The sequence below is a fragment of the Arabidopsis lyrata genome (assembly GCF_000004255.2).
Source record: "Arabidopsis lyrata subsp. lyrata unplaced genomic scaffold ARALYscaffold_2, whole genome shotgun sequence".
In the NCBI taxonomy this organism is placed as follows: Eukaryota; Viridiplantae; Streptophyta; class Magnoliopsida; order Brassicales; family Brassicaceae; genus Arabidopsis; species Arabidopsis lyrata.
This window is the reverse complement of record NW_003302554.1, coordinates 3,825,512-3,845,125: the sequence shown is the minus strand read 5'-3', so window position 1 is coordinate 3,845,125 and position 19,614 is coordinate 3,825,512. Positions and strand designations below refer to the sequence as shown.

The window sequence follows — 19,614 nt, the reverse complement described above, 5'->3', positions numbered from 1 at the left end:
ATTGTTACATTATTAAGAAAAACCCCTCAAATAAGCATAAAGTACGTAAATAAATAATTACACAGATTAGTACAAAACGTTAAATAAGATAAATCCAAATGTGTTGTTACTTCAATCCTAAATCTAAAATAAGTGACCGTAATTGCTTTTGGAAGATGCCGTTAACTCACCGTATATGCGATAACTATTGAAATTTAACAACTTGTCATTTCATAAAAATTCCCCAATTTTCTCAATTGACTTCACAAATCCCAAAAAATATTTAACCAATCAAAAAATTACTTTTTATTGTTTAATTGCTTTTTGTTTTCGAAGTAAAGAAGAAAAAAAGCTTCTTCTTCACCAAATTATTTGTCTAGTTGTCTGTGTCTCATTTACCATATTTCTCTCTAAATATTTCCCATTACTGGATTTGAAGATCGTGTCTGGCAGATTCTATCTGATTTCTGATCAGAAGAAGAAGAGAGAAGAATAAGGAAACAACTTTCTCTCTTTCTCTCTCTACAAGTTCTGGGTTTTTAAGAGAAAGAGATAAAGGACACAGCTTTCTCTCTCTCTCTATCTCTAAAAGTTCTGGGTTTAGAAAGAGATCTTATATGTTGAATTTGTGATCAGAGAGAGAAGAGAGAGAGATGGGAGGTTGCGTGTCAACGCCTAAGAGCTGTGTAGGAGGTAAAATAAGGTCAAGCAAAAGGAGAAAGACTCGGACAAGACGAAAGATTCAGAAGAAAAGAGTTGTTTCTTCTTCTCGCTTATCTGACGGATCTTTCGATAATAATCACGATCGTTCTTTCTCTAATCCTACTTTCAGAGGTCTCTCTCTCTCTCTCTCTAATCTCTCAATTCAAAAAACCCATCTTTTGTTTCTCTCTGCATTTCTCTATTGGTTTTGGTCTTGCTCTGTGTTTTTTGATCGATTTGGCTTCATGGGTTATTGTCTTTCTTGTGTATCTCGAAGGTTGTTGAAGCTTTTGATTGATTGAATTCTAAATGTTAGGTCTTTTGATTGTTTAATGTGTTAGTTTGGGTAATTGGGGATTAGATTGTGGTTAGAGTGTTGTTAGATTAGCTAAAAGTTTTTTGATTTATGTTAGATTTGTGGGGTTATTACTCAAAAAGAGTGAATCTTTCTCTAAATGGTTAAAATCTTTGATGAGCATTGATTTGTGAGGATCAGACTAAGAAACAACTCGTGACTTGTGTCACTTTAGCTGAATTCTTCAGTCTCTGTTAGAGTTATAATTATTCACCTGACTTGGTCTCACTGTTTTTATTAAACAGCAAGTGTTGATGAAGCATGGTTTGATTCCAACCTCGCCTTTGAAACCGATTGTGATGATGATTTTCACAGTGTTCAGGAAGGTACAAGCAAAAGCTGTTTTATACATTCTTTTGATTCATCTTAGGATTAATATATCGCTTTTGTTTCATCTTTTACGGGTTTTGTTTCAGATATTTTGTCAGTAAACGGAGGTGAGCGTATCTCAGTCTCGAGTATGTCATCTGTTAGAGACTCTAACCTTGGTGGTTCCGCTCGGAATTCTCTAAGCGATGGTCTCAAAACTTCCAACTCTCACCCAACCGTAGATGATGTCATTTCACAATCAAAAGCAGAGAGTGCTTTGATTGACGCTAAGCAGCCTGTTTTTATTGACGAGATATCTTCAAATGCTGGTGATAGCTCTAGAAAAGATGAAGGATTGTTGGAAAACTGCGGGATTCTTCCGAGCAATTGTTTGCCTTGTCTTAATTCAACTGTTCACTCTATTGAAAAGAGAAGGTCTTTAAGCTCTAGCCCTCCGAGTACGAGGAAAAAAGCTGCGCTTAAACTATCTTTCAAGTGGAGAGAAGGGCACGCTACCGGTCCTTTATGTAAGTTTCAATTGTCGTTCCATTGCGTTCGAACTGAAGGGATTTCAATCCAAGAACTCACTTTGTTCTCTACAATGTTTCAGTTTCTACAAAAATGCAGTTGCAGAGACCGATGGCAGGTTCTCAGGTTCCGTTTTGTCCGCTCGAAAAGCAAATGTTCGATTCTTGGTCAATTATTGAGCCAGGTAGTTTCCGGGTTCGTAGCAAAACTTATTTCAGGTAAACATACGGAGAGAGCTTGTTGTTTCAAATACCTGATTGTATGTTCTGTTACTAACTTTAACTGATATTTCGTTTTCTTGGTAGAGAAAAGAAGAAAGAGTTTGCACCAAACTATGCTGCATATAATCCATTTGGTGTCGATGTATTTTTATCTCAACGTAAAGTAAACCATATAGCGCAATACGTGGAGCTTCCTATTGTTACCACCACCCCGACCAAGCTCCCATCAATCCTTGTTGTAAATGTTCAGGTATATTATCTTATTCCATGGTTAAATCGTTATTCTTTTGCATTGTCTCCGGTGTTTTGGTTTAATGATAATGTTGCTATTGGAATCATAGATTCCATTGTATCCAGCTGCAATTTTTCAAGGTGAAACTGATGGAGAAGGAATGAATTTTGTTTTATACTTTAAACTTTCGGATAATTATTTAAAGGAGCTTCCACCTCATTTTCAAGAAAGCATTCAGGTAGTTTAATCTTCCACCTTGTGATTCTGTTTTTTGCTCTGTGCTCTTCTGTTGAATACGCTTTTTTGATTCGCTTTGTCTTTGGAAATATGCAGAGATTACTAGATGATGAGGTTGAGAAAGTTAGAGGCTTTACCATGGATACAAATGTACCCTTTAGAGAACGGTTAAAGATATTGGGGCGTGTTGCGAATGTAGATGATCTCCAATTGAATGGCGCAGAGAAAAAACTCATGAATGCTTATAACGAAAAACCTGTGCTTTCACGTCCGCAGCACGAGTTCTACTCGGTATGTCACAAGTATCATAACAAATGGAAAGTCTATTGAAACTTGCAATATAATGCTTAACAAACTTAGTTTTGAAATTTGAACTTGTAGGGTGAAAATTACTTTGAGATTGATATCGATATGCATAGATTCAGTTATATATCGCGGAAAGGATTTGAAGCATTTTTAGACAGGCTCAAGCACTGTGTTCTTGATGTTGGACTCACAATTCAGGTACTGTTCTGTAAAATGTTAGCTTCTTTAAACGAGTTTTTGTGTCAAAACTGTGGTTGTTAACTGTGAAATCTCATTTTCAGGGAAATAAACCGGAGGAATTACCGGAGCAGATTCTGTGCTGTGTCCGGTTAAACGGGATTGATTACATGAATTATCATCAGTTAGCTCTTAGTCAAGAAGTCCTATGACAAAAAGCAAAGACCTCGCCGGAATCAAAAAGCCTCAAAGTTTTTTTTTTAACGTACAATGAAAAGTGGAGGAGGAGGCTGAGTATATAAACAAGGAGTTTCTGCGTTGTATTCAAGTCAATGTAGCGTCTCTCCGACGCTCGGTTTGTTAACCGGGATTGATTTGGCCGGTTCGACCGGCTCACGTTGTATTCAAGTTAATTTAGCGTCTTTCAAACGCTCGGTTTGTAAACTGGGATTGATTGGACCGACTCGAATTATGGTTCATTTCCTCCCGGTTCGCCCGCGTGAATTTATTTTTTTCGGTTTCTTTAATTGTTTTACGATTTTTTACTTTTCTTTTTCCAATTTTATTTCTTTTTTTGGCCTCAACTTTTTTATCCTTTATTAGTAGATGATTTTTGGGGTCAACTTTTATCCTTTTTGATTAAATACGACATTTAACCAAAAATGAATAAATATGTAGAAATTTAATAAGGAAATTTAATGTGATAAAATATATGAAATATGTGATAAAATAAAATTAAAAAAACGTAATGTATAAAAATTATAACATTGTGAACAATGATGCTAGACGAGTGCTGGTTCATTGTGAACGGTATTCCGATAAGATACTCGGTTAGAGAGCATGCTCTAATCACCGGGTTGTCGTGTGGTCCGCTTCCAGATAATTACGATAGAAAGTCAAGTCGTTGTGACTTTATCAAAAAACATTTTGGAGAGACCTCCAAAATAGATTTCTCAACTGTGGAGAAGAAGTTAGAGGCTATGACAGAAGAAGGTGAAGGTGATGATCGCTTAAAAATTGCTGTCTTGTACTTCTTGACATCTGTTATCGCCAGAAAGAAGAAACAGACTACAAAAATAGATGACTTTTTGGTAAACATAGTTGATGATCTGCCTCTTTGTAGACGCTTTCCTTGGGGAAGCTATACGTTTAAGAACTGTGTTGCAAAAATCCGAAACTACGTAGAAAACCAGAAAGGCATTCCGAATCCTTCATTTTGTTTTGAGGGATTCTACCTTGGTTTGGAGGTATATACTTTTCTTATCTCTTTAGAATTTTTCTGGTTTGCATAGATTTTTTTTTCTGATCTTTTGAGTCATTTGCAGCGCTTGGCGTTTGAGAGCATTCCAAACCTGAAGAATTCACATCTAAAAGATGTAGCGGAAGCAAATAATGCATGTCCTCGAATGTGCAAAAGTCATTTCGTTGACTACGATCTCAAAGGTTTTCCTCTAGAGCGCATATATGAGCATCTTGGCGAAACCAAGGTTAGTCGAGCTTCTCAACCTATTCTCTTCTCAATCCAACATATTGGTTCTGGAAACTATTTTAATAGGAAATACACAGTATGGCCATAAATTTTGTAACTATTTTTATAGGAAATTCAGAGTATCTTGGAACCTGAAGCAGATGAACAACATCTTGTGGCCAACATAGTTGAAAACGCTGATTATGTTGACAGAAGAGTTACCTGGAATGCTGCTCTAAGAGATAATCAGGTCGTGTGTTGGGAAGATCTCTATGATAGAGATGTGTCAAATCGAGAAATAGAAATGACGACGAAAGAAAATGATAAAGAAGCTCAAGTTGGGAGAAGAGGTCAAGTTCAGAAAGCAGTGCCAAGAAAAAAAGATGACAGTGGGTTGAATCGCCTTAAACGGCAGCTTTACCGGAGAATTGACCAGAGGGTTGCGGAAGTGGGAAAAAGTCTTCTGAATCCGTCTCAGTCTATTATCGAGGAAAGAGAAGAGGGGCTAGGGACTGTAGGTGGAACGGATCATTTTGCTCGCGAAGTTCTAACGAATGTTACTCCCATGCACCCTTCAGCGTCTCGTTCTCCTACTATTCCCGTGATTGACGCAGGAAAGCAGAAGGGAACGCGTGAGATTTTGAAGTGCTACTTGATCAACCCTAATGGTAGTAAGGATTTTGTTGCAATAGGGGTTAGAGATCCAAGCCGTTTAGTTATCCACAGTGTACCCGTGAAGCCTCATGAAGTTGTTGTGACAGTTTCTAAGGTCATGATAGACATACCTGTTTGGAAACCAAAAGATGACGTTGAGATGTTAAGTAATGCAGTTGGCACATACATTGTCTGGCCAAAGGACAGTGTATTACCTTATGAGGATGAGGATGAAGAAGACAAGGCAGAAGACAAGGACAATCTCTACCAAAGCGATCAACGCAACCGAGTTGTTAATGAAGAGAATCCTGGCACAAGAAAAAGAAAAAGAGGAAACAGCAGTGCTAGAGAAACAGAAGAGTCACCGCAGCGATATGATACGTTTCAGAGTTTACAGCCTTCATATTCCCCCTCTTTTCAGTCTCTCGACGAGCCGGAACAGACGGGAGCGAACCAAGAAGATGACGGTCAGCTACAGCTTCATCAGAAGCCATTGAAACAGCTTCATCCGAAGCCATTGAAGGTCTATGTGAGGCAAAAGAGAGTGACACGAAATCAACTTGTGGGTAATGAGCAGGTTGCACTCAGGACACGAAATCAACTTGGAAATGGAAGGAAGAAGCCATATATAACCCAGGGTGGACGCAAAATTTATAGTCCAGTCAGGTTCATGTTTGCCACATATAAGTAAATGGACGCTGGTTCTGATGTTTAAGACACAGAAGTTTGAGTTGACTCTGTGTTTTCAAAATCCAAATGCGGCAAACACAATTGGATACGTTTTTAAAATTGTTTTTTCTTACAAAATGTTTTCTTTCATGGTTTGTTTTAATGTTTTTTTCACTTCCTATTCCTAAAAAGCTATATCTATTAAAAATATATATTTTCCATCCTTTAACTTTTTTTATCTAAATCCATCTTTTTACTATAAATATATTTATTTATACGATAAAAGAACATGAAAATATATAGTTTATACAATATTTAATATAATAATGACTTTGACTAAGAGCGATTAAAAATTAAAACCCCTGGGGACACTCAATAGTCAACATCTATCACACTTCTCAGTCTTTATTTCGAAATAAAAGATGAGTACAGGCGCACAAAGCGACACGACCAAAGGTGGAAGAGGAGGAAAGGGAAAGGCCACCAAATCAGCCGTATCACGTTCAGTAAAGGCCGGTCTTCAGTTCCCCGTGGGAAGATTCGCCAGGTTCCTCCAGATGAGAAAAGGCGCACAAAGCGGCACGTCGACCAAAGGTGGAAGAGAAGGAAAGGGAAAGGCCACCAAGTCAGCCGTCTCACGTTCGTCAAAGGCCAGTCTTCAGTTCCCCGTGGGAAGAATCGCCAGGTACCTCAAGACAGGTAGATACGCCAAGCGTGTCGGCTGGTGCTCCGGTCTATCTTGCAGCCGTTCTAGAGTACCTCGCCGCGGAGGTATATATAAATATATGAATAACATGATCTCATTGAGCCTTGTTTGAATAATATTTGAATATTATAAATATTTAATCATTTCAAAAATGTCATTTTTGTAATTACTAATTAGTAAACTTACTTTTAAGTATTGTTTTATAAGTGTTTTATTGTGTTTCGGGTAATTTTAAGATTTAGGGTTTTATTTTGTTTTGATAGATGAATCAAAAGGTAAAGATGTCATCCTTAAGGTGGATGAAAATTAAAAATATTGAAAATTTTAATATTTAGTCATTTTTACATACATTTATTTATTTATTTAAATAGAAATTAATAATGTTTAATATTATGTTTTTTCTTATACATATTGTTTTTTAATACAACTAGATTTAATAATATTTAATATTATACTCAAGTTATCCAAATTAAAACTCTTTTTGAATATGATAACAACTCTTACCATAATTTTTATTAAATGTTGTTTCTGATTCTAATGACCCTAAACTACATAATTAGTTTCATATTTTGATACTTAAGAAATTATTAATCGTTGTCTGCATATTCATTCAAATTTTCAATCATATCATATAGTAAAAAAAATTTTTGTCGGCATAGTACAATTTTTATATTGTCATTTTGAACTCTCTATTTTTATACAAAATTTCAATGGTTAACCGAGTATAATGATGATATCAGATTATATGCGAATTTCAATTTCAATGAACTCTCTATATTATGTTGCTCGAGAAGGTATGGAACCGAGAAGACATCTAACAGCGACTCGGTGAGTATTTGTGTAAACATGTGTAAACCTGAGATAAATGTCAGTTACATTATTTGAGAAGTTCGTAAAAATGAAGAACCGTTTAATGACAAGGAGAATGGAAAATGAAGAACCGTTTAATGACAAGGAGAATGGAAGAACCGTTTATTATTATAGTTGAGACTGGGAAAACGAAACCTTATGAGCTAAACATATGTTATATAGGAGCAAGGAAAACATAATAGAACAATCAAACAAAGTTTTGGATTTATAACCTCTGGAGAACCTTTGTTGCGTTTCTTATCTTCTCCATAGTAACATATTCATCGGGCTGAGACATTGAGGCTCTAAGCTCAGCCAATACTACAGCTGCATCTTTTAACAAAACTTTGTTCTCCTCCAAGCAGGTTGTAAGAGACGATATTACTTGTTTGGCCTCCTCTTTAGTTTTGGGGCTTATTCCAACTTCAACACGTTTTTCAATTTCATCTAAAGTGTGTTGAGCTATTTCTTCCGAGAGAGAGGTCGTAACAATGATTTCTCTCCTAGTACTCATCCAGCAAGCTTCTAACAAGAAAGGGAATCCAAAGTCTAACTGAGAACTACAGCGAGTAGCAGCAGCAACTCCCGATCTGAGTGCCTGGGCCCTAGAAATTAAAGAAAAAAGGAGAGATTCTTTAATACAAAATTTCATAATTCAACTCAACAGATCGTTTCACCGGCAATCAAAACCCTATGTAGCTTTCAATTTCCCAGCAAAGACCATAAACTTTGAACAACAGAACAAACAAGAAATTAATTGCATAATCCAACTCAACAGATCGTTTCATTGCCAATCAAATTCCTAAGTAGCTTCAATTTCTCAGCAAAGACTATAAAGCTTAAAATAAAGCAAGAGCTTAATTGCATAATCCAATTCAACAGATCGTTTCATTGGCAATCAAAAGCCTAAGTAGCTTTCAATTTCTCTGCAAAGATCATAAATTTTGAACAACAAAACCAAACAAGAGATTCTTACATATGAAACCTTGAAATAATCCGGGAAACAGAGAACATGCTCGCAGTGCCGTGCCAACGCTCACTGAGGCTTGAGGCGAAGTAAAATATATGTGGCCTTTTTTTGTGAGTTTTTTAATTTTATTTAAGTATGTCTATTATTTTATACTTTTTAGTTTTTACTAATCATAAAAAATGCATTCTTCTAAAAAAATATGATTTTAAAACATATATTTATTTTAGTTATCATTTATTTTTTGATAAAATTTTAAGTCCATAACATTTTTTTAGTATGTAACAAAAACAATTTCTCTTAAGTGCATATTAGTATGTATATGCAAATAATTAGATTATTTGGTTTGGAAAACATGATACATGTATAATATGAAACAAAAAATGCAATCATACAAACTAACAATAGTGGGTAAAATTAAAAATTGAAAATAAATAACTTAAACAACTAAAATAATACAAACAATTTTTATAGAAATGTGGCCTTTAATTTATACTTTTTTTTTGTGGCCTAAGGCCATTGCCTTTTTTATAATAAGGGAGGCACGGCTCTGCATGCTCGTCCGTGTATATGTCCTTGAGAGTATGAGCAATGAGAGCTCTTCCCTAGTGCACTCAAAATAAATATAAATAAAAAAAAAATAAAGTAGAAGAAAGAGAAGAAAAAGTTGAGAACATGTTCTCATGTTTTATGGCATTTTCATAAAAAAAGAAGCACAATTTTGAAAACCCTAATGTAAAGATGGCATCATGTGCAATTAATCCTAAATGCTGGGGAAAGAGGAAAAAAAAAGAGATGGGTGGACATGGACGTTTGGGTATTCGGGTCGGGTCGGGTTCGGTTCAGATAATTCGGGTTTCAGTTCTTTCGGTTCTTAGGTCTAGGATTCGTTCGAGTATTTTTTGAGTTCGGTTCGGGTTCGGGTTCGGATCCGGGTATTTTGGGTATTTATATTAGGAACCGAAAAATTCCAGTAATTGTTCAAATATTTTTGGTTCTAATAGTTTGTTTACTTTTAAGTACTCGAAGTATTCGAAATATCCAAAATACCCGAAAATATCCAAAATAGTTGAGTAAAATATTAAAAAACTACCTAAATAAAAATAAATAATATTAGAAATAAAAATTAAAATTTGATTATTTATATTATATATATTAATATAAAACATAAACAATATTTTGAATTTATAATTATTTTGGATATTTTAAGTACTAATTCAGTTCTTTGTTCGGTTTCGGTTCTTTCGGGTATTAAAATTAAGATTCGATCGGGTATTTCAAAAGTTCGGATTCGGGTTCGGGACTACGGGTTCAGTTCGGTTCTTCGGGTTCGGATATTTTGTCCACCTCTAATTTGACAATGAATGTGTAAGTTACACAGTTCTTAGGTTTTTTTTGGGTACAGTAAAAATCAAAATGCAAAAAAATGTTGGAAATATATATTTTTTTTTCTGCAAATGTTGGAAAGATATTGTTCTCATTGAGTGTTTTGGTGACCAAACGTGTCTCGGTAAACTGAAAAAGAGAAGATTGAAGTGACCAAACGTGACTATCTTTATTAAAAAAAAAAAACTTTACACAGTTATTTTTTTGTTCGGTAGAAAAAGATACTTCTCTGTAACTAACACAGAGCTTAAAAAAAAACTCTGCAGTTTGCAGACAAAAAAAAAACTCTGCTGTTTGCTTGCGAGACCTACTGGTGGTCTCTTCCTCAACCACAATGCGGTTAGCATCCAAGTTCTTAAGAAAGAGTTTGATAGAAAGGTTAGCATCTCAATATCCTTTGTTCATCTTCTATTTCTATCTTTTATACTGTAGCGTTTATATAATAGCTTCTACCCTCTAATCAAACCATCAAAGCACAATTGTTCTTCACAATAAGAAGAAACCTGAGATTCTCATTGTGCGTGAACCGGGGTTATGGTCTCGAATTCGCTATGATTGTGCTCTTCTTTCTTTGGAACATTTTCTTGTTTGATGATTTTGTTAGTATTACTAGTTTTTTGTCTTCTCTGTGTTCTTTTTTCTTTTGGTTTGGCGGCATTAATTTTGATACCTTGAGTTGATTATGCAATTTGAGTAATTTCTCTTTTATTTTTTGTCAGCTCAAAACAACGAAGTGGAGTTAGTGCTCTCTCCTATCATTACTTGTTAAGAAACCAATGGCTTAGTACTAAGAGGACATTCCCTGTTACGTCCTCCATCCCGCCAGACAATTTTCAAGGTCTTATAGATCAAATTGAAAAATGTGTTGATGTTGGAAGAGAAAGCCTTACTCATGAGACGACCCAAAATGCGGAGTCAAGTCTTGCAAACAAATTGGAGCAGAGAGACGGCCCAAAATGTGGAGGAATCTTTACTAAAGAGACGGCCCAAAATGTGGAGGCAGATGTTGCAAAAAGATTGAAGCGGTTAGAGGTGGACACAGAACTTGCATATAAAGCATTGGATGAGCTTAGACAGTCTCTGGCCAACAATGATATCTTGCTTAAGGAGAAGACAATGGCTACAATTAGACTTATGGAAAAATTGGATGGTGGCCAAACCAGTCGCGATTTCGGTAATCTTGGTGATATTGTCTTCATGGGAACTACTCTCTTCGTTAAAGAAACAGTAGAGTCTGCAGGAAGGGCTACAAAACAGTACATTCTGAATAAGAGTAGTCAGAATCTGGAATTCAGAAACAAAATTATTATGATTGCCGACAAGTTGTATAAATGGATGTGCAAATTGACTAATAGTCCGGAGAAGGACATTACCGATTTAGACGAGGCTGCCGTGATCGTAACAATAGCAGCATTGGCTCCCATCGCTCTTGTGATAGTGCATATTGATCCAGTAAGCCTCGGCTCAAGTATGTATGAATCTGTTAGCAATATGCTGTCATCTCTACCGGGGGAAAATGCATGCAAACTCTACGACCAGGACTGGTGGTGGTTCTTTTTGGAATGTTTGTATGATTTCTAAGTTTGTCTAGCTGATGTAATCCGCACTAGTTAAACTTGTTACGATTCTGTCCCGTTCTTCTTGTTAAACTCTACTGGAAATGGAATGTTTCGAAAGTATGCTCTTGCTACAAACTAAATCATGAGGTATTGCGTAACCCTTCAAAAGCTGAAGTCTGGTTTGTTTTTAAATGAATAATGGCTGGTGAGACATCATCCATCTTTTAACTATTAAGTGAAGTACATTTGATAAAGTAACTTTATCTCATGTATTATATTACATACATTGACATTGGTTATATTTGTGACAAAACTCAATTTGTGTGTGTGGAAAATTGAATTTGTTAAGAAATTTAGTGATCCATCTTAAGACAATAATCACATCTACTTTATCTACAAGTGTCATCTCTATGGGTTTGCCACAACATTAACATTAACAAGATTACTCAGTTACAATGAAAGAGAAGCTAAATGAAACGGTTTTACAGAAAGAGAAGGAGAAGCTAGTGGATCACAAGCTTTTTAGCAACTAGACGGATTCCAGCTCTCTCCATATAATCATATGGCTCCAAAGACAAGAAGGCATCAAGGACGGTTCCTGGTTTTACCATGTCTTTGAGCTCCTCAGCTTTTGGGTTCCTCAAAATGGTAACTCCAGAGGTCTCTCTCTTGTGTATCTCAGCTGCATACCGGTCTCCAGTTCCAGAAGACTTTGCCGGTATACTGCACAAACAAAGAAACAATCAGGATAAGCTAAGCAAACATGGTTCCTAAATGGAACCAAGAGAAAGAGACATAGACAAACTTACTGAATCCTTGCGGTAGGATAGCTTGAAATTCTTATTGGGATGATTACTGGGTTCCACTCAGAAATGCTGCCTGAATCAATAGATGTTGCATGTGCAGCACTGTCGCATTCTTGCAGTACATTACAGAGACTTGGATACAAATTAACTACAAAGTTCAACTTTGGTCTCCCAGCAGTATCCTGAAATTTGAAATTGATCCCAAAGTGTACTTCCAGTTCAGGACAATGGAGACGAAGGGGTCTGTCCCCAAGGAAGAGCTGTATTTTCTTTCTTTGGCTTCCGACATGAGTTGCTGTGATGCTTGGAATTGATATTTCATCAAGATCCAAGAATCTTTCCTGGTCACCAGTACCCTCAGAGGCAACAATGTCCGTGGGAATTTCCTTCCTCAAAGTGCTCATATCAAATAGATTCGTTTGAGCTTCTGCGTTTGAGTTCTCTCCGGTCTTCCAATCAGCGGAAGATTTGTTGATATTCGTACAGTCTTCAGAGTACTCTATAAGTTTATCTGGAAGATTTGACTTCTGTTGAAACAGCATGTTACATCATTAAAATATATGCAGAAAATCGTGCAGTAGAGTGATTAGGACAAAGCACAAGATAGTCAATCACAAGATTAGAGAGCATACCAAGAACAAGACAGTCGCACAACACTTGAGAACCTCGAAATTCATCCTGATATCGTCCAGACTCGAATGCGTCTGGTTACAAAGTCCAAAGTAGGCAGCCCATTCCGCGAGCTGTCCAAACAAAGGTCACAGGAAAACAGAATAAGCATCCAACAAAGCTGTCACATTTGATTTCAAGAGCTCGGAAGAGTAAGTCCGTCTCTTTAGTATCATTGTTACCTCCATATCATCAGCTCTCACCCCAAATCTTTGAGTAAGCAACGCCAACGAGTCAATGATACCCCTTGGCTCTGGTGGATTTCGTCCTATCTCAACAAATGCTTCTCTTATCCTTGGACAATCAAAATTCAATACGTTGTGACCTGCCCATATCCTTCCTACAGTATAAACCCCCCAAAAAAAATCAACACAACTGAACAAACCAAAACATACACCAAGAACAGAATTTTCCACTTTCTATTAACGGTAATCACTTGGAAAGATACAATTTCGTTTCCATTATCTTTCATGTACACGCATGCAATTTATCTAAACTATTATATACACACACCAACAAAAAGGTCAATGCATGAAAGACTAAGCGGAATTTTAAGAAAGACTAAACACACATCAACGAATCAACAGAAAAATATCGAGAGAAGAAAGTGAAGCATACACCACACAGAATCAAAGAAATCAAGAGAAGAAAGTGAGACGTTTTAACCTTCGAGAATATCGTAAACGTCATCAGCAATTTTTGCAAACATATTGCATTGCACCAACCGAGGGGGGTAGTTTCGAAGCTCGACTAGCTTCTTCGGACAAACCAGGATTGATGTGAACTCTAGAATCGAGTTCTCTCCTTGGAACGGAAATTTCTTCTTGACTTTGAAGAGCGCAATCTCTGACCGATCCTCAGCCGTAGTTCCACCACCCATTGGTCGGAGATTTGCAGAACTCAACAACCTCTTGAGAAAGCTATATTCCAAAGGAGCAACCGGCAACCAGAAGATGAACAAATTCAAAACGTGTAAATCAAACACACCAAAGAAAACAATTTTCTTCTCTCAATAATCAACTAAGCACACAAAACCCATGATCCGAAATCAAGTAAACGAAACCGACTTAAACCCATGATTAACTCATTGACAGTTCAGGAAGTCATAAACAACTGAAGAACACACTGTGAATGAGAGAAGAGAAATCGAACCTCAAGAACCAATTGATTTTCGGACTGAAAAACGAGAAATCGAGGCACATACCTTAACAGATCGAGGACGGCGTTATGGGCAATGGATATAGGGTGACAATCCAAAAATCGTTCAAATCCGTGAAGAATTGAAAAAGATGTGATGAATTGAAGTTCAAAAGCTTGTAAAGGTTTTCAATGGAGAAGTGAAAAAGAATGAGAAAAAAAGGAAAGTGTTTTTTCGTTTTAAATCGCGAGAGAGAGAGGAAGAGCAAATCGAATCCCGGTTCGATTCAAGTGGATTAAACCGGTTTTTTTTAACCGGGATTCACCGAAATTCGATTTGATCGGTCTAAAACTGGGATTCACCGAAATTCGATTTGGTCGGTCTAAAACGAAAACTTAAGCAAACGATTCTTAAAACTTGGATCAATTATTGAAGTGGTAAAACCGGGACCTAAGGCTCTCACTACGCGGCCCCAGGTCCTCCTTCCTTGCCTGCTCCTTCTCTTGCGCTTCATCCATCAGCTCCTCGGTGTCCTTGGCCTTTTCCGGTTCTTGGGTCCCCATTTATTGATCGGTCGCAGGTGGAGCCCCTTTGGTTTGGTCCACTTCCATGGCGTCATTCGAGCCTTCGGAGACCTGTGGGAGTGCCAACTTGCTTATAGAGAAGTCAGAGACGGCTTTCTTTTCCAACTTCGCCTTCCTCTTTGGGAGCTCCTGGTTGGTCAGCCTTTCCTTCTCAGCTTGGAGGTCGCTAATTTCTCTCCTTATGATTTCCTCCAGGAGGTCGATGTTGGCTTGGACCTCTTGAGCCTTGCTAAGGGACCTCTCGGCGGACCTCATCTTTTCGAATTTAGCTTTAATAAGCTTAAGGACGGACTTGTAGGCTTCGATCATGTAGCTGATTATATACTCTTTTCTAATAAAATTACAATTCATATAGACGAATATATATTATTTTGAATAATATATATATATATATCTATTAAACACAGTGTTTTAATAGATATATATATGCGCCTGCAAATTTGAACCCACACGGTTCCTGGAGACCAATGTCTTGGAGGCGATGGGCATTCTTGATAATGTCTTGGCGTTTCTGCGCAACGCCGGTTTTGGCAGCTTCCCTGAGAAGCGATGGCCCCTGTTTCCTGACGCTGCAGCTGAGTTCCTCGCCACAGTGGAACTTCATTACCCGACGGATCCACCTGATGCCACCGATGGGTTCATTTCCTTCTTCCTCGCCAAGCGGCCGTTTACCGTCACACTTAGCCAGCTATGTGATCTCTATGGCTTCCCACGGAAGGAGAAGACCAAATTTGATGGAGTAACCGACGCTTCTGATTTCTGGCAGACCTTTGGGTCTGGTGACTATGTTTCGCGAGGTGCCAAGCAGGCACTAATCCGCAATCCGGTACTCCGCCTCGCCGTCCGATTCATGAGTAGTACCATCTTCGCCCGCGCGGAGATGAGTACTTTGAAGCTACCTGAGCTCGCCATGTGCTTCTATGGGCTCCATCCATTCATCACCGACCCTGCCTCGGCGAACTACAACAAGACGCATCGCGTCAACTTCGCCGCTCTGCTTTGCCAGGGCTACAAAAAACCCGAGTTAACCGGATACCAGGGCTACAAAAAAATTAAATATTTAAAATGTTATTTATGAAAAAAATTGTGTACAGTGAAAAAAAAAAAATTGTACATACTTCTTTAAAAATGAGAAGAAAAAAACTAAAGGGTTGAAAAGGGCCAGAATAGGGTTCAGCCCTGTTATACACAATTTTCAGGGCTAAAAAGGGTTAGGGCTCAAAAAGGGCCGAGTTTTAATAAAATAGGGCTGGGCTGGGCTGGGCTACCCTATATAATATCCCTACCGTTGAGTTTCTGAAGTCGGAGAAGCCGTGAAAGTATTTTGGGTTTCTGAAGCTTTTTGATGTTAAAAAAGCTTAAGGACTTTAAGAAACAAATCCTTACCACGTGGCAGCAGGGCATTGGTTACGTTTTTTTTTTTTCGCGTCGAACACTCTGGGTGATTCAGAGTCTTTGGAAGAGACTCTCATTTTCGAGTTAATCTGCGATTTCGACGGCGAGAGCTTTGCTCGTGCGACTCCTAGGGCGATTCAAAGTTCCGGTGAGTTTGAGGTAAAATCTTCGTTAATCTCGAGTCATTTTACCTCTGTTTTGCGATTTGGTTTAGTTTTCTGTACTAGGGTTTCAATTCTGGGTCGCGATTCGTCTGCAGTTTGAAATTAGGGTGCTTCACTTTCGATTTCGCATCCTTGCTTCAGTATGAATCTCGACATCTTAGCTTCAGTGTTGATATCCAAATTGCAAAATTTGTTAACTCTCTGTATCTAATTTGTCATTTTTAAGAACCGCAGAGAGCTCGCTCGAGGGATTTGTCGAAACCTAACAGTTACAGACGCTGCAGCTGAGTAACTGTTTTGGCAGCTGAACCCAACGCCGGTTTCGTGTCCATTTGTTGGCAAAAAAATGGACACGAAACCCAGGTTATTGAGGTGGATCTTACTTCTGCAAGAGTTTGATCTCGAGATAAGAGACAAGAAAGGGATAGAAAACGGAGTGGCTGATCACTTGTCAAGGATGAAAATCAAAGAGTACATACCAATTGATGATTCCTTGCCCGAAGAGCAAGTCAATTTCATCCAAGAATTAACCAAGGCCGATTCCATGCTTGAGGAGCTACTGGTTAACGACACCATGGAGGTAAGTTTACCTTGGTATGCTGATTATGTTAATTACTTGGCTTGTGAACAGGAACCACCAAACCTTCAAGGATATGCAAGGAAAAAGTTTTTCAGAGATGTTAACCGCTTCTATTGGGACGAGCCATACTTGTACACTCTTTGCAAGGACAGTCTTTATAGACGATGCATTCCAGAAGAGGAAGTCTCGGGGATCTTAATGCATTGCCACGGCTCAGCTTATGGTGGCCACTTTGCAACGTTCAAAACGGTAAGTAAAATATTGCAATCAGGTTTTTGGTGGCCAACCATGTTCAAAGACGCCCATGAGTTCATATCTCGCTGCGATCAATGCCAACGGAAGGGCAACATAAGTCGAAGGAACGAAATGCCGCAAAACCCCATACTTGAGATCGAAGTCTTCGACGTTTGGGGGATAGACTTTATGGGACCATTCCCGTCTTCTTACGGCAACAAGTACATCCTAGTAGCGGTTGACTACGTCTCAAAGTGGGTAGAAGCTGTAGCTACCCCGACAAACGATTCAAAAGTGGTAGTAAGGTTGTTTAAATCTATCATTTTTCCTAGGTTCGGCATTCCGAGAGTGGTGATAAGCGATGGTGGATCGCATTTTATTAACAAATTGTTTGAGAGTTTGTTAAGGAAAAATGGGGTGAAACACAAGGTTGCGACACCATATCATCCTCAAACCAGCGGGCAAGTCGAGATCTCTAACCGTGAAATCAATGGTATCCTAGAGAAGACCGTGGGAACTACAAGGAAGGATTGGTCCAAGAAGCTAGATGATGCGTTGTGGGCCTATCGCACCGCCTTCAAGACACCAATTGGAACTACACCGTTCAATCTTTTGTACGGTAAGTCATGCCATCTTCCAGTAGAGTTGGAGTACAAGGCTTTGTGGGCGGTAAAACTCCTTAACTTCGATATCAAAACCGCCTCGGAAAGAAGGTTAGTACAGCTAAACGAGTTGGATGAGTTTCGTCTTGAAGCTTATGAAAACTCAAAAATCTACAAGGAGAGGACAAAGAAGTTCCATGACAAGAAAATCGTCCCCAAGGATTTCAAGGTACATGATAAGGTTTTAATGTATAATTCCCGGTTAAAGCTTTTTCCAGGAAAACTCAAGTCGAGATGGACGGGACCTTTTACCATCAAGGAGGTAAGGCCGTACGGTACGGTAGTGCTTTGGTTTAAAAGAGCTAAGGTCTAAAAACAGAGTTTGGCAAGGTTTGAACATGCACAACGAGGAATCAAATTGAGGTATCAAATGCACCTTTGTAAATATTTTTTTTTTTTTGTTTTTCTTGAGTCTTTTATTTGCTTTTGTTTTTCGAAATTTTCTTTGAACTTCTTTCACACCGGGACGGTGTGATTTAAGTTTGGGGGAGAGTTCGAGACATTTAACATTGTGTTTAGTGATCTTATTTTCTATTTAGAACATTGAGTCTCATGGAGAATGGTAGAATTCATGCATTTTTGGTTTAATTTTTTTTCGATTTTTATGTCTTGCACTTAGGATTGAGTCTAGTTCATACGCATGGGAGAATGGTTTAAACCAAGGTATCACAATTAGGAATGAGATCACCACCCTCGTTATTTATCATTTGATGCTTTGATGGTTGTGTGTGAAATTAAGAATGAACCATGCATGGATCAACTATTGAGCTTATGCTAATTGGAGATAAAACCATGGATTACATACACATACTTAGGCATTCTTATCCATTTTTACCACTCTTTAAAATGCCTAAGTAGATTCCCTACCAAGCCAATAGACCTCCTTTCTAGCCAAAACATTGTGTGTGAATTTGTGAGGCCTCTTTTCGAGCCAACTTGACAAAAAGTGTTAGGTTTAGAGTGACAAAGGAAGGCTCTTGTGTAGTTTTAACTCCATCGTCAAGGAGTTAACTAGGCCTAGGCTAGTTAAGGATGGGTATGCTTTGGAGTCCAAGTTTGGGGGAATTGGATTGTGTAATGGTGGATCAAAAGAAAAAAAAAAAAAGAGAGAAAAAAAGAATTCAAAAGGGGAACAAATTCATGGTTTAGATGATGCAAACAATAAGGTTTAGAGCTCCAAATGAACAACTAAGTTAAGCCTCAAAAATAAGTAAAAGAAGAAGCCAAATGGCGTTCTAAAAAGATAAGAAGAGGTGTGGTATCAAATGAAAAAGGGAGCTAGATGGAGTAAAAAAAAAAAGAGCATCTAACCATAGTTGAAAAGGGGAAATACCCAATGATAAGAAGGTGAGAGGGTAGTTAGGACTTGGGTGAAATTGGGTTAAAGGATTGGCTTAGGTTAGAGATATTTTAGGAAAGCGGGGTAGACGAGAGTCTTCCCTTGTATGCGTAAATTGCTCCTAACCTTTAGCATTTTGTCGAAGTTCGCTCATTCACCGAGAGATCCGTACTTGAGAAACCCGGAGCCTAAATGAGATCATCTTTATCTCATAACCTTGTCCCTAGACAAATGGTTTAATCTTAATTGGTATAAGTGCAATGTGTATTGTGATGTGCATGGCTAGTCTCTTGTGAGTAGAAAGCCTCAATGCATCATAGGATTAGTATCAAGGATGTTGATTTGATTTCTTTTCATGATGCCTTGTTGATTAGATGATTCTCCTTTTTAGAATGTCACTCCCTTAGACGTTGGTCTTTACATGTTATTGCTTGGGGACAAGCAAATGAATAAGTTTGGGGGAGTTGATATTACCATAAATCATGCATCATATAGGTTGCATTATGATAGATTTCATGTCATTTTAGAATAGGAATTGGTGTTTTGTATAGCTTTTAGGTTGCATTTAGAGTTTAAGGTATATTTTAGGTCCTAGTAGAGTATTTTGGTACATTTGGATGTTTATTAGGTGCATTGGAGCAAAGAAATGAGGCATGGGTGCAAAAGAGAAGTAGAATCCATTTGGAGCCTCCCAAAGATCCAATCCGAAGGACGATTTCCATGCCTATTCAGACTTTGT

At 37.9% G+C, this 19,614-nt stretch overlaps 5 protein-coding genes and 1 long non-coding RNA gene across 7 annotated transcripts in view; 3 read left to right on the top strand and 3 right to left on the bottom strand.

Moving 5' to 3' along the window:
• The first annotated feature begins 345 nt into the window (after positions 1-345).
• LOC9322736 overlaps positions 346-19,614 on the top strand; it is a 23,958-nt gene continuing 4,689 nt past the window's right edge. The window contains exons 1-9 of one of the 2 annotated variants that reach the window (XM_021034636.1): positions 346-813; positions 1,282-1,362; positions 1,453-1,872; positions 1,956-2,091; positions 2,179-2,344; positions 2,436-2,564; positions 2,660-2,854; positions 2,945-3,067; positions 3,151-3,298. In XM_021034636.1, the coding sequence (XP_020890295.1) occupies positions 633-813; positions 1,282-1,362; positions 1,453-1,872; positions 1,956-2,091; positions 2,179-2,344; positions 2,436-2,564; positions 2,660-2,854; positions 2,945-3,067; positions 3,151-3,258 (1,539 nt within the window). In that variant the 5' untranslated portion in view covers positions 346-632 and the 3' untranslated portion in view covers positions 3,259-3,298. Of the gene's footprint in view, positions 814-1,281; positions 1,363-1,452; positions 1,873-1,955; positions 2,092-2,178; positions 2,345-2,435; positions 2,565-2,659; positions 2,855-2,944; positions 3,068-3,150; positions 3,614-19,614 lie in introns of those variants that run through there. The other variant, XM_021034635.1, reaches the window with a different exon arrangement.
• LOC110230880 lies at positions 3,823-6,011 on the top strand. The gene is made up of 3 exons (XM_021035084.1): positions 3,823-4,293; positions 4,372-4,533; positions 4,645-6,011. The coding sequence occupies exons 1-3, from the start codon at positions 3,823-3,825 to the stop codon at positions 5,857-5,859; spliced, it is 1,848 nt and encodes a 615-aa protein (XP_020890743.1). The 3' UTR covers positions 5,860-6,011.
• LOC110230879 (histone H2AX-like) lies at positions 6,260-6,853 on the top strand. Its single transcript, XM_021035083.1, has 2 exons — positions 6,260-6,608; positions 6,807-6,853. The coding sequence occupies exons 1-2, from the start codon at positions 6,260-6,262 to the stop codon at positions 6,851-6,853; spliced, it is 396 nt and encodes a 131-aa protein (XP_020890742.1).
• Positions 7,470-8,462, bottom strand: LOC110230783. The gene is made up of 2 exons (XM_021034670.1): positions 8,369-8,462; positions 7,470-7,997 (listed from the first exon to the last, which is right to left on the bottom strand). Exons 1-2 carry the CDS (start codon positions 8,404-8,406, stop codon positions 7,619-7,621), a joined length of 417 nt encoding a protein of 138 aa, XP_020890329.1. The 5' UTR covers positions 8,407-8,462; the 3' UTR covers positions 7,470-7,618.
• Positions 10,791-11,362, bottom strand: LOC110230789. Its single transcript, XR_002333944.1, has 2 exons — positions 11,119-11,362; positions 10,791-11,008 (listed from the first exon to the last, which is right to left on the bottom strand). It is a non-coding gene; the product is annotated as an uncharacterized LOC110230789 (long non-coding RNA).
• On the bottom strand, positions 11,714-14,871 carry LOC110230780 (protein NEN2-like). The gene is made up of 6 exons (XM_021034638.1): positions 13,984-14,871; positions 13,446-13,699; positions 12,962-13,119; positions 12,743-12,853; positions 12,114-12,637; positions 11,714-12,027 (listed from the first exon to the last, which is right to left on the bottom strand). Exons 2-6 carry the CDS (start codon positions 13,657-13,659, stop codon positions 11,808-11,810), a joined length of 1,227 nt encoding a protein of 408 aa, XP_020890297.1. The 5' UTR covers positions 13,660-13,699; positions 13,984-14,871; the 3' UTR covers positions 11,714-11,807.

What these genes read in the sequence shown, in the direction of transcription:
- LOC110230880 (XM_021035084.1), top strand. Translation starts at nt 3,823, where the DNA reads ATGATGCTAGACGAGTGCTGGTTCATTGTGAACGGTATTCCGATAAGA. An exon ending in GATTCTACCTTGGTTTGGAG is followed by an intron (nt 4,294 to 4,371) that starts GTATATACTTTT and finishes AGTCATTTGCAG; the next exon opens with CGCTTGGCGTTTGAGAGCAT. An exon ending in AGCATCTTGGCGAAACCAAG is followed by an intron (nt 4,534 to 4,644) that starts GTTAGTCGAGCT and finishes CTATTTTTATAG; the next exon opens with GAAATTCAGAGTATCTTGGA.
- LOC110230879 (XM_021035083.1), top strand. Translation starts at nt 6,260, where the DNA reads ATGAGTACAGGCGCACAAAGCGACACGACCAAAGGTGGAAGAGGAGGA. An exon ending in TAGAGTACCTCGCCGCGGAG is followed by an intron (nt 6,609 to 6,806) that starts GTATATATAAAT and finishes TTGTTTTGATAG; the next exon opens with ATGAATCAAAAGGTAAAGAT.
- LOC110230783 (XM_021034670.1), bottom strand. Translation starts at nt 8,406, where the DNA reads ATGTTCTCTGTTTCCCGGATTATTTCAAGGTTTCATAT. An exon ending in ATTATTTCAAGGTTTCATAT is followed by an intron (nt 7,998 to 8,368) that starts GTAAGAATCTCT and finishes TTTAATTTCTAG; the next exon opens with GGCCCAGGCACTCAGATCGG.
- LOC110230780 (XM_021034638.1), bottom strand. Translation starts at nt 13,659, where the DNA reads ATGGGTGGTGGAACTACGGCTGAGGATCGGTCAGAGATTGCGCTCTTC. An exon ending in TGAGAGCTGATGATATGGAG is followed by an intron (nt 12,854 to 12,961) that starts GTAACAATGATA and finishes TTGTTTGGACAG; the next exon opens with CTCGCGGAATGGGCTGCCTA. An exon ending in GTGCGACTGTCTTGTTCTTG is followed by an intron (nt 12,638 to 12,742) that starts GTATGCTCTCTA and finishes CTGTTTCAACAG; the next exon opens with AAGTCAAATCTTCCAGATAA.